Raw genomic sequence first — 12,396 nt, 5'->3', positions numbered from 1 at the left:
TTCCAAATGTATTTAGCTGACATTCTTTTATTCATTTAAATCAAGTATTATTATTCAAAATGGTTTATGAATTTTGAATTCATGAATGAAGTTTATGAATCCTCATTAAATCATTATTAATAAACATAAAAAATGACTAAGTCTTATGTCTTTTCTTCAGTCATTTTTAATTTTATGAGTTCCCATTTACAAGTGTTAAAAATGGACAAGAATGACTTTACCTCTTAAGTAATACTTTATATTAATTAAAGATATTTTGATTCAATATATATGGCAATAAGTCTCCATATATTTTATCTATTAGTATTTGGATTCTTCAATGGGGATGTAGCATTAACAATCACTCCCTATAAAATAAAACACATGACTATTTTGATGGTTTTACAAATTTTTTCTCAGTTGCAAATTCTAAACAACAAAAAAATAACAATTAGAGAACACTGATTTAACTTCCATCTTTAAGGAATTTTCCATATTCTTGTGAAAGAGAATATTAAAAATATCACCTTGCTATAACAATCCACTTTGTTAATACCATAGAAGATTGATGGGAGCAAGAAATCGTTATCACTTACTGAGGAATTTTATAGTCAACTCCAGGAATCATTAGGAAATGTTCTAGGCAAAAAATAAAAACCAAAATATCATAGTTATCCTTAAGTTTTTTTTTTCACTATTTTGATATTGCGTAGCTTAGTCTTAACCAAAATGTTTTCCACTTATTCTCCCCTCAAATTACTTAAAATACACATTAAACAGTACAGTAGCAATGATCAAAGAGCACAAACTATTTTGAAGAACAGAAAAAAATCTCTAGCACACACAGAGAGAGAGAGATCTCATAGTATAGAGCAGATTCCTTTGGAGATATTGCTCAATTAGCTTATAAATCATTATGAAGTTTTCTCTTTCCTCTTTGGCGGGGCATCTACTCTGTTTGCAGTCTCCACTCCATTTTCTGTTCCTTTTCTAGAAGACCGGCCTTTAATCATGGGTTTTTTCTTCCTCAGACTCGAGGCCTGAAGATTGGAATCTTCTAGCCACCTCTGAAGCCAGACTGTCAGTAAGGTCCATGTTATATATGCTTGGATGGTGCAACTGGACGACAGAACAGCAATTTCAGCGGCCAGCACGTTTACGTTTCCACTGATGGAATCCGTATCCCCATCCCGGGAATGGGATACAACCAAGTGTAGCCCAACAGTGACTAATGAAACAACTAAAGTTGTGAGTCGCCCCAAGACAAACACGATGGTCCACAGAGAAACCCCCTTCTGGTACTTTTCATCACTAAAATAAAACACGTCGCACAGGTGGGAAATCAATTCAACGAAATAATGCAGCACCAAAAGAAGTAGTCCCAGGTGATTCAAGTACAAGAGATAGGCTCCAGTGATGTGAAAGAGGTGAAGACCAATGTAGATGAGTTGACTAGGGATATCTTGTTTTCGGATTCTCTGGAAGTAGAGTTCCGGAAAACCATGAAACCAGTAAGCCAACTGTGAGATGTAGAAAAACTTCATTTGAAATGTCATCATGGTGTGGGAATGAGTCCTCCACAGGAGAGTTGGGTCTGACAGGCAGTTTTCAGACATAAGGATGATTGTGCCCCAGATACAGGAGACAATGTAGAACACACTAAACTGGCCAGATTCATTAAATTTGTTCTGTTTCGCTTTGGTGAACTGCATTCTCCTGCTAATTTTATCCAGGACATACTCCTGGATCGTGGCGTGAATGATGATCACCACCAGCATGTAGAAGAACACCGTGGCCAAATCTTTGACCCCGTAATGATACAGCGTCTTGGATCCCGTAGCCAGTTCTTCCGCAGGGACGACAACGCTGTGCTGAAGAGTGAGGAAAACAATCGACACTTCGGCCGTTCCCTCGAACATGAGCCCCAGCACGAAGAACATCCCCACGCAGGAGACGAGGTCCGCATGATTCTGCAGGATGAATTCTTGGCTCAGCACCGGGGGGTTCTTGGTGCCCTTCTTACGGAGCCCCATGGTGGCGCTTCCCGGATACTCACCGCCGAGCCGCAGCTGCCTCCCTCTGGCTGCTCCCTCACCACGCCGCTGCAGCAGCTCCGGGGGCTCCACTCCCCATGCCGGAGCCACCAGCCCAGGGTCGTAGCGACTGCCCGGAAAAAAAATAAATAAATAAATAAATCAAAGGCTGTGGGGCCCGAGCGGGTCCGAGCATGCGCACCAGGGGTACGGCAGAGGCAGGGAAGGAAATCGAGCGCCGCGCCCCTACCCGGCGCCAGGCCCCGGCTGAAAGCGAGGATCTTCCTCGCGGATCGCAGCTCTCCACCTCCACTGCCTCCGCCCAGAGGCACCTCGGAGCTTTTCTTCAGGGACATCCTCGTTATAAATGCGACAGCACGGAGAGAGCTCTAGTTGTGTTTTCTCAGGTTGTAAATCACAATCGCAGTGTCGTTGTCGTCGTCATCATCGTCTTTATCATCAGTCCTCCTCCTCCTCACCGTCACCTCTCTGCCAACTCTCACCGTGCTGACTGTTTACCAGATGTCATTCCACGCACTTTGTTTTTACTTACAAATTTAACCTTCCTAGAAAGCCAGCAAAGTAGATATTGATAGAATCTGCCCCCCACCACCACCACCACTTTTGTTTGTTTGTTTTTGTTTTTGAAGGACAGGAAACTGAAAGCACAGGGAAGTTAAGTCATTCACAGGCTGACCATCCCATATTCACAGCCAACATTTAGATCCAGTCTGTCTCTCCAGAAATGTACTTCTCACTACTGTGCTTTTAAAATCAGTCACATCTAGAAATATTAGATCAACAGCAAAACATGTTAGAAATAGTTCTATTAGCATTAATAATGATTTTGCCAAGTTAGTAATTTTGAAAAACCCGGTGGCAGCTGGAAGCCCAGGGTAGTATTTACCAATTCATGGACAGGTCCTTTGGCCACAAACATCAAAACCAAATTTCTCCAATCTCGTGTTTCATCTGTATGTTTTTTTCGTATATTTAGTTTTGCTAAAATTCACATTTCAAAAAAAAATGCTTTTGTAAATGCTGGTAACTTTCTCAATTCAAATTTCACATTTGTCTTCAAATCTCTCTTTTAATGGTGAGTGATTTAGCGTTTCTTTGGTATCTCATGAGATCACAGTTATTAATGTTGAGTTAAGATTTGCAGTTTGGAATACACATTTCAGGAGAAAAGGTGCTATGAGACTGAAAGAATAAAGTCAGTTTATATTTAGTCTACCCAATTGCCTTTTATCATTGTCTTTCTGTAAGCGGTAAACTGATAAGATACTACCCAGTTTATGTGATTACTTTTATGATATGGAACAGAATATTCTGATCAATAAACAGTGTGCCTGCATTCCCTAGAATAGCCAAAAAGGAGCACATGAAATTTGCTCTGGGGAGTATTCCTCAGTTAAGGAAAATACCGGTATATTTTTCTATAGCAAGTATTCCCTATTTTTGAAGTATTTCTCACGAGATATTTTCACTTTTTTTAAGGGTCCATTACACAGTTTGTTTGTTTTTTTTTTTTAGTTATCCAAGTTTTAACCTCAATTATTGGCTCTGACATCTCCAGTATAAATTTTAAAAACCTTTAAGGTTAACTAAATTACTGAAATATTATAAACAGAGGTGAACACTTTACTACTGAGCCAAAAAAAAAAAAAAATCAAACTTATTGAAAGCAATCTGTAGGAAGCAATCTAAGATAAGAGTAGTGTCTTGTAGGAATATCAAGAACTCTACTGGAAAAAGTAACTATTTACCTGTTTCAGACTAATGATAACTTAAATGTAGAGTCAGTCTGTCTTTGTATTAGCATAAACATGATGACTGATCATTTGGTGGCAAACAAACTAAATATAAAAAAACACTTGTGCAATTGGGGCTCAGTGGCACATGCCTGAAATTCCAGGGGCTCAGGAGACTGAATCAGGAGGGTGTTGAGTTCCAAGCCATCCTCAGCAACAGTAAGGTGCTAAGCAACTCAGTAAGGACTTGTCTCTAGATAAAATAGAAAAATGGGGTTGGGAATGTGGCTTATTGGTGGAGTGCCCCTTCGTTCAATCCCTGGTTAACACCCCCCCACACACACACACACCAAAAAAAAAAAAAAAAAAAGAAAAGATAAGAAAAGAAAAAATGCTTGTACAATTTCTGAATTTAGACTTTGTTTATATATATTTTTGTTTACTAGTTGATAGACTTCCTCACCCTACCTGTGCCAATATCATTTATATTTTTACCACTAAGGAAGAAAAGTACATGTCAAAATTAAGCCAACAAATATTTATGCAATGATATAAGGTGTTATTTTATTATTAAAGGAATAAAAGCATTTATGGGAAAGTTTTAAATTGCCAATTGGCTTAATAATAAGTAAAAAATAAATATTACCCACTGTGCCCCCATTCCTTACTTGTATTTAAAAAAGCACTTCTTTCATCATATTATCTTTCACTTCTTTGAACTTGTAACATAAAAAGATTCTCTGTATTCTAAATTTTTAAAAAATATTTTATTTTAGTTATCGATGGACACAATACCATTATTTATTTTTATGTGGTGCTGAGGATCGAACCTAGTGTCCCACATGTACAAGGTGAGCACTTTACTACTGAGCCACAACCCAGCCCTGTAATCTGAATTTTTAAATTTAAATTTTAAAGTAGATGTAGTCATTATTTGAATTTTAGATGTATTTTTCACATAAATATAATCATAAAAATATAAACTTCAAATTTCTAAAATTATTTGACTCTAAAGGTACTTTGGTGATATTATATAATATTATGCTTGACATCAGTGGTTTTATTAGCATTTTATTTCACAATGAATAAAATGTGTATAATAGTAATTTTAAAAATTATGATGGCACTATGATTATTATATCATTTAATGTACTTGGGCAATATTCCTCCTTTATACATGGCCCTGTGCCTATAGTACACATAATTTTTACAATTCATATGTTGATTTATATGTTTATACATTCGTCTATGAGGGAGTAACTGAACTTCTACTCCTTTGTAACTAATCTTAAAATTAAACAAAATTTATGAAACTACTTTTATTTCTGATTTTGCAAGACACACAGAATAAAAATTTCTCCTAGAGAGAAGGGAGACAAGTTTGGTCTACCTTTTCCACAAATGTCCTAGTTTTCTGCCTGCAAGCATTTTCCAGACCATTGTGCAAGGAGACAAAATCTAAAAGATCCAGGATATCTTGCTGATTTGAGAGACAGTACTTAGGAGAAGCTGAGGCACTAAAATTTGCTAGCAAAGCATTTCTGCAGAGAGAGGTAATAAATGAGCACCCAAAATTTACATAAATCATCCTTAGAATCTAATACTAATATTAAGCCTTGTATGCAAAGTGATAAAATACATGCCACCTACACAGAATAATAGAAAAATTGTACATTAAAATTTCCCAAGATTTAACAGATAACTAGGGGACTTTCAAAGTTGGAATAGCTAAGCATTTTCATTGAATACTTGTAGTATTCTTTGGAGACAAGAAAAATTAGAGTTTTAAGTAAAGGTAAACTTTCGCTAGAAAAAAAAAAACTAATATTTCTCTGAAGTTTATAAGAAGACTTAAAAAGATCAAGGTACTCCATTAGGAACTTAACCACCTTCCAAAATATCCATCCCTCAACACTGGGAAATTTACATTGTCTAACGTCTATCTAGTATAGAAGTAACAAACAAATACTGTAGGGAGCTGGGACTGTCTATTAGAATGTCAACATATAGCCTCTTCATGTGGTGGTGACATCACCATAGAACATAGCTGAAGTCTCCAAGAATAAGCTCTAAAATGAACAGGACAGAAATTCATAGTAGTTGATGACCTAGCATTAGAAGTCATATATAACTTTCATTGTCAAAACAAGTATGAACCTGTTTGCTTTCAAGAAGGGATGGAGGTGAGTATGAAATGAAGGGTGGGTATCATAGACATCACCTGCTAATGAGATGTCCTCTGAGTATTTGTGACTGAAATTTTGAACAGCCACATCTATTCCCTTGGCAACACATTTGTTTCTTCCTTCATAATATCCAGGATTTCTTCCTAGTTGGCAGGGTAGGGGAAAGCAATAGTTTCAAGCAAATATAACATCAGGCTCAGGCTTATTATCCAGAAATTTGAAAGCTAAATTAGATCCAAGCTGAAGTGGAAATATTTGGGTCCGTTCTTTGTTATACTTTATCTTGTTCTGAAGATCTGTGAACACAAGAAAAAAGGATTCTATAAACATTGATTGGGCTGTGTCCCTGTAGTATGCTGTTTTTATGTCCTTTGGGTATAGTCTGAGAAGAGGAATAGCTGGATCAAATGGTGGTTCCATTCCCAGCTTTCCAGTGAATCTCCATACTGCTTTCCATATTGGCTGCACTGATATAAGGCGGGTGACTCAAAGTGGGATAGGGAGGGACAGCATGGGTGAAAATTACCTCTAGTTAGGGAATAGGGGTGGGAGGAAAAGGGAGGGAGAAAGGGAATAGCAAGGATAGTGGAAAGAGGCGGTCATCATTATACAAAATTCATGTATGAAGATATGAACTTGGTGTCAACATACCATATATACAAACAGAGATTTGATAAATTGTGGTATAAAGGTGTATTAAGAATCGTAATGCAAAAAAAAATTATGAATGTAATGCGCTCCACTATTGTCATGTATGTAAGAAATTAAAAAAAAAAAAAGAAATAAGGATTCTAGTCTTCACACCCACAAAGGCAAGAAAAATGCAATGGCTTAACTAATTCAGGAGTGGGTTAATGGATGCACACAGCATTCTATGATCAATAATGATTATGGATTCTATGCAAATAATGTCTATAGACCTTTGATAAGAATTTAATATTTTTCTGTAAGAAATGGTGCAATTGTTTTTTTCAAAAGCATGAGTTAAATATTATAAATTGATTTGTTGTTTGGTGTGATAAAAATTATAGGCCAAATAAGTCAAATAATGTTAATTTTTGTGATATAATAGTCACCAATCATAGTACTCATTATGAAATATTTATTATATATTAGCACTTTAAGGAACTACTATGCCATCAAGAAATTTACAGTGGGAGCAATAGAAGAATGGAGAAACTAATTTCTGACTGACCTGTACAGAGAATTGCCACACACAGAACAAATCATTTTAAAAATGTCTTATTGATTTCATTATGAACAATATTTGATTTAAAGCATTAATTTAAATCACACTATAATTTATATACTATATTTCAAATAATTGTTATTTGTTCTTTCCATTAGCTATGCCATGTAATTATTTTATATCTGTACTTTATATTTTTTGATATCTGTATTTTATACAAATAGCTTAGCTAAAAGTGTTCTTTTAAATAACTTATTAGCCCTTTTAATTTTTAAAAGACATAAAATATCATTGCTTCTGATTTTATTAATAATAGCAAAGTATAGTGTGAACATCATAATATAGTCATATCATCTTTCAATATTTTTCTATCTCAAAATAAATAAATATAAATATGTCTATATGTACAATACCAAGGTCTAGTAATTTGAGACTGAATTTTTCAAGTAATTGCATTGAACATTCAAATTCTTAAAGTCAAAAACATTTAAAGAAGCAAGACATACTAGAGAAAACTAATTCAAAATATTAAAGCCACATCTCTTCAAATCAACATTTACAAATAATTAGCAACCATAATTGACTGAGATAGTCAATTTATCTACATTAAACAAAAATATAATACAATTTAGCTTGTAAAAGAAATTAAAAAGTCCCTTGGGTTTTGCCTTGATTTAATCTGTCATAACCATTCAACTAAATAGATATTTGTTATACTTAGTAATTTCTTATGATTAATAAGACATGTTAAAACATAGGCTTTAGGGAAAACTATGTAATATGCTGAATATTTAATGGAATAAGGAAGAGTGAGCAAATTTTGCATTTACAAATACTAGAGTGCCTTTTTACCAATGTATTTATTACTAACCTAAAAGTAAAAATACTATAAGGCATTTTCTAAGTATAAACTCCTGGAATAGTTTAATATCATCAGTCTACCACTAAAACATAAGAATTGCTAAAATTAATATTAATATCAGTATTTATGTTTTTTTCAAATATCCTCTGCTATTATTCCCCCCCACAAAAAAAAAAAAACACAACTATATTCACCCTCATGGAGCTTACATCATAAATAGAGAACATAAACACATATAATATACATGATTTCAAATAGCTGATGAAAAATCTAGGAATAAATATGGATGAAAAGAAAGAACATGAGTAAATATGGACTGTTTGAGACAGTATAGACAGGAATAGTTTTTAAGAACAGGTTATATTTGAACAAAGCTCTCCATGAATTTGGAGAAAAGCACATTAAAATCTATAATGCTCTAGGACATACAAAGTCCCAGTGCTGAAGTAATAGCAAGAATGATTTCATGAACTGTAAAGAGGCCAGGAGAGTAGCAAAGGAGAGTGATGTCAGAAGGAAAAGGGTTTAAATTAGATTTTTTTTTTTCCGTTTTGGTGCTAGAGATTGAACCCAGGAGGATTTAATCAGTAAGCCAAATCGCCAGCCCATTTATTTATTTATTTATTTATTTATTTATTTATGTATTTATCTATCTATCTATCTTTCTTGAGGCAGGGTCTCGCTAAGTTGCTTAGGGCCTCACTAGTTGCTGAGGCTGGCTTTGAACTTTGGATCTTGCCTTAGCCTCCAGAGCTGCTAGGATTACAGGTGTGTTCCATCACATCCTGCATTAGAGGGCATATGTTTTAAGACATTTAATGCCATAGTTAAAGAATTTTAAGTTTGATCTGAGATTGATAGGAAGACATTGGATGTTTCATGCATCATTTTATATGAATTACTTGGCTTTTGCATGTTAGGTACACTATATATGGAAGTTGCTCTATAAGGTGTACAATAAGTCTACTTAATAAATTGTAATTTGTAAAAATTACTTATATTTCCTGATTCTAATATGACCTTTCTCTCCTTTTTTTTGAAGCATATACTTAATTTCATATGTTACCTGTGAAGTGAAGTAACTCAACTAATGAGGAACACTCTGATCCTCTTTACTCATTTTGGTTATATAATGGAGCTCACATGGACAATGCTGATAAAAGCATTTCATTTATTTTTGTCTACCACACACATTTGGAGAGAAGCTAAGATTCAAGGAGAGGCATTCTAATAGTAGGAAACAACTTGTGTGAATCTTTGGAGATTTAAAAGCATTCCAATGTGGCTAAAACAAGAAGCAATCCTGAGAATATAATCATTAATATCAATAACAAGTTATAAATAAATATTTAATAATAGTCTAGAAATTATTTGCAAAATTCCAAGTATCTTCTATATTTTTAACCAAATTCCAAAACACAGAAAAATAAAGAGCATTTTTCAGATTGAGTGTGTTCTACAATAGAGGAAGTTTGTTATTATCTGTAAATTAAAAAAAAAAAATAGATGTTTCATCTTCAAAACTTGGAAGACTTATTTTACTTTAGTACCAGGTATACATCTTAAACAAATCAAACATCCATATTGCAATTTGTAGTCAAATGATTGATTTGATTATATGCACTGTTGTTTGAGTTGCATACATATCTGGTAAGGTTTTCAAACTTGTTTTCTATTATGTGGGAACAAAACCACATAGGTGATACAAAATAACCCTGTGTGTGATGAAAATAGCTTGCATTAATGGGATTAAAAAATTGAAAATAAAGTGTTGCCTACTTTTTGTACTATATGTACTATAATCTGCTGTCAACCATATGCATCATAATGCATTATAACCTGCCCATTGAAAATATATACAATTTAGCAGTTTAGACCATATAAACATCTGTTTCCATTATAAAAATTGCTTTCATAAGCTAATATACTTTGAACAAGGTATACAACTATTATGATACTTTTCAATATGTTTAAGAATACAATACAGAAAAAACAGGTGAAGTACATTTTTTAAAAAATTATTATTTTGTTTCTTTTGAGATAGAGCTCACCCTATTGCCCAGATTGGCTTTGAACTCAAAATGCTCCTTCCTCAGCCTCCCATGTAGCATGGATTACATTGTACACCATCATGCACAACCTAAAGTACTAATTTATTTTGTGAGTTATAAATAATTGAAGGTTTTTAAAGGAATGACTTAGCAGAAGAAGTGCCTACCTGAAAGTCTGGATAAGATTGTGACACTTTTTATCTAAGGAAATGGATTGAAGACTTTGAGTTCAAATATGTTCCTAAAATTTGTGTGTATAGGTTGGTCATTTGATACCTATACAATATAATGAACAAAAAAACTTGAGTTTGTCTGTATTAATTCATTTATTGAACAAACATTTGTTAAGGGTGCCTTTGGCATTATATACATCTTTTCTCTTGCTTGATTATGGAAATGTCCCTGGCACTAGGTGACATGGATATGTTCCAAGTTTCTGGTTAGAATAGAGAGTATTAAAAATAGTTTTAAAAAATAATACAAAAGTAAAGTTTGAGGCAAGAACTAGGAAAGAAGTCTATCTTAAATATATTGGTTTTCTGAACAATCAATTATTGGTCTCTATAGTTGATAACTCACTTTATGTCTCCCCATAGATTCATGCTGTTGATTTTAATTACTTTTCAATTGTTTGAACCTATATATAGAAGGAAAAAGACAAACATCTTGAAAACTAAAGTGTGCAACATGTTGGCAAGGGCAAAGGAGACTGTGCACCATTCCATTTATTTCTGGCAAGAAAAATGAATTTAATGTCCCTAACATAACACCTTTCTCACAAATTCCCTTTCATAGAATGCATCTATCATTGGATGTCACTTTTGTGGCCATGATTTGTATTCCTGATTTGTATTCATGATTTGTATTCCTACTGGCAACTCTTCTATTTTACAGGCCCTAAAACAGGTTCAGAGATAACCTACAATTGTTGATGAACAACACTCTGTATTTCCTGTAATCATTTCCTTGGCTCACAAACTTGCTGATATTGTCTCCTGCTATTTGCTGCTAAGGTTATTAATGATGTTAAAAATGTACAGAAAGAGAATCAGAGTTTTCATAAGATCTGCTAATTTTCAAATAAAAAGAATTACATCTGTAAAAGCAAAACAGATATGTTACCATAAGGACCCCAAGGCCAAGAAAAATTCTTTATATTGTCTCCGTTAATAAACAGACCTACAATTTACAAATAATTTAACGGAAGGTATTCTAATTTGGTGCAATATTCTTTTGTGGCTTTTGTTCTCAAATAATTTATGCTTTTCTAAAGTAATAAGCAAATGTAAAATTATTTCTAGAAACATAAGTGCAAGCTCTATTTTTCAATGCTCATTCATCATCTACCAAGTATTCTTACTTACTAGCTAGCTTGATTGTCACATAACTTAGGATAACAAATACTGGTCCCATCAAATATTTTATTTTGGAAATTAAGATATTTTAAGGACTCTTTTCTATAGGGATCCTACAATTTTTTGAAGTAGAATAAATATGCTTTCAATAAATTTCTGAGTACTAAGTTAATATTCCTAAGGTATATTATGACAGTGATGTGCTTCAGATTATAAAATTTGAGTCAATTAATATTAAACAATATTTCAAAGAACAGTGTCAACAAGTACAGTAGTTTAGACACTCACAAAGGGATAACAGTAGGATTTCAATTATGTGAAGAACAACAATAGTCAGTAGTGTAATTATAGATGTTAAAGTAGCTGAATAAAAACAAAAATTTTGTATGAGTTAAAATGGAAAATATGATAATTGAAGTATAAGAAAAGGTGATGATGTTTACATTAGTCAAAATTTTTTAGAGTTAGGGAACATATTATTATTTTTATAATTATACATTATCAACACTTTTATTTTTATATAGGTATAGACATACATATCTGAGTAACAAGCCCTTTATCAGAATTTGCAAATATTTCCTCCTTGTCTATACTATGTCTTATTATTCTTTCTACAATATCTTTGAGAATTCATTTTTAACTTCAATAAAATTTAAATTATCACTTTTTTATTCATACATCATGCTATTGGTTTTTTTAAAAGAGAGAGAGAGAGAGAATTTTTAATATTTATTTATTTATTTTTAGTTTTTGGCGGACACAACATCTTTGTTTGTATGTGGTGCTGACGATCGACCTGGGGCCACACGCATGCCAGGGGAGCGCGCTACCTCTTGAGCCATATCCCCAGCCCATGCTATTGGTTTTGAATATAAAAACTCATCAACATACTGATGGTCATACAGATTTTCTCCTGTTTTCTTCTAGAAGTCTTATACTTTTGTGTTTAATATTTAGTTCGTAAATTTATTTTGAATTATATTTTGT

At 33.5% G+C, this 12,396-nt stretch overlaps 1 protein-coding gene across 1 annotated transcript; it reads right to left on the bottom strand.

Annotated features, from left to right (window-relative positions):
* Positions 1-893: 893 nt before the first annotated feature.
* Positions 894-2,012, bottom strand: Tram1l1 (translocation associated membrane protein 1 like 1). Its single transcript, XM_027935374.2, has one exon. It carries the CDS (start codon positions 2,010-2,012, stop codon positions 894-896), a length of 1,119 nt encoding a protein of 372 aa, XP_027791175.1.
* Positions 2,013-12,396: the final 10,384 nt, after the last annotated feature.

The sequence above is a fragment of the Marmota flaviventris genome, chromosome 7 (assembly GCF_047511675.1).
Source record: "Marmota flaviventris isolate mMarFla1 chromosome 7, mMarFla1.hap1, whole genome shotgun sequence".
Taxonomy (NCBI): domain Eukaryota; kingdom Metazoa; phylum Chordata; class Mammalia; order Rodentia; family Sciuridae; genus Marmota; species Marmota flaviventris.
The sequence above is the reverse complement of the archived record's forward strand: the minus strand, read 5'-3'. Positions and strand labels throughout refer to the sequence as shown.

Bases quoted from the DNA above. Each gene is read 5' to 3' on its own strand.
- Tram1l1 (XM_027935374.2), bottom strand. From the start codon at position 2,012: ATGGGGCTCCGTAAGAAGGGCACCAAGAACCCCCCGGTGCTGAGCCAA.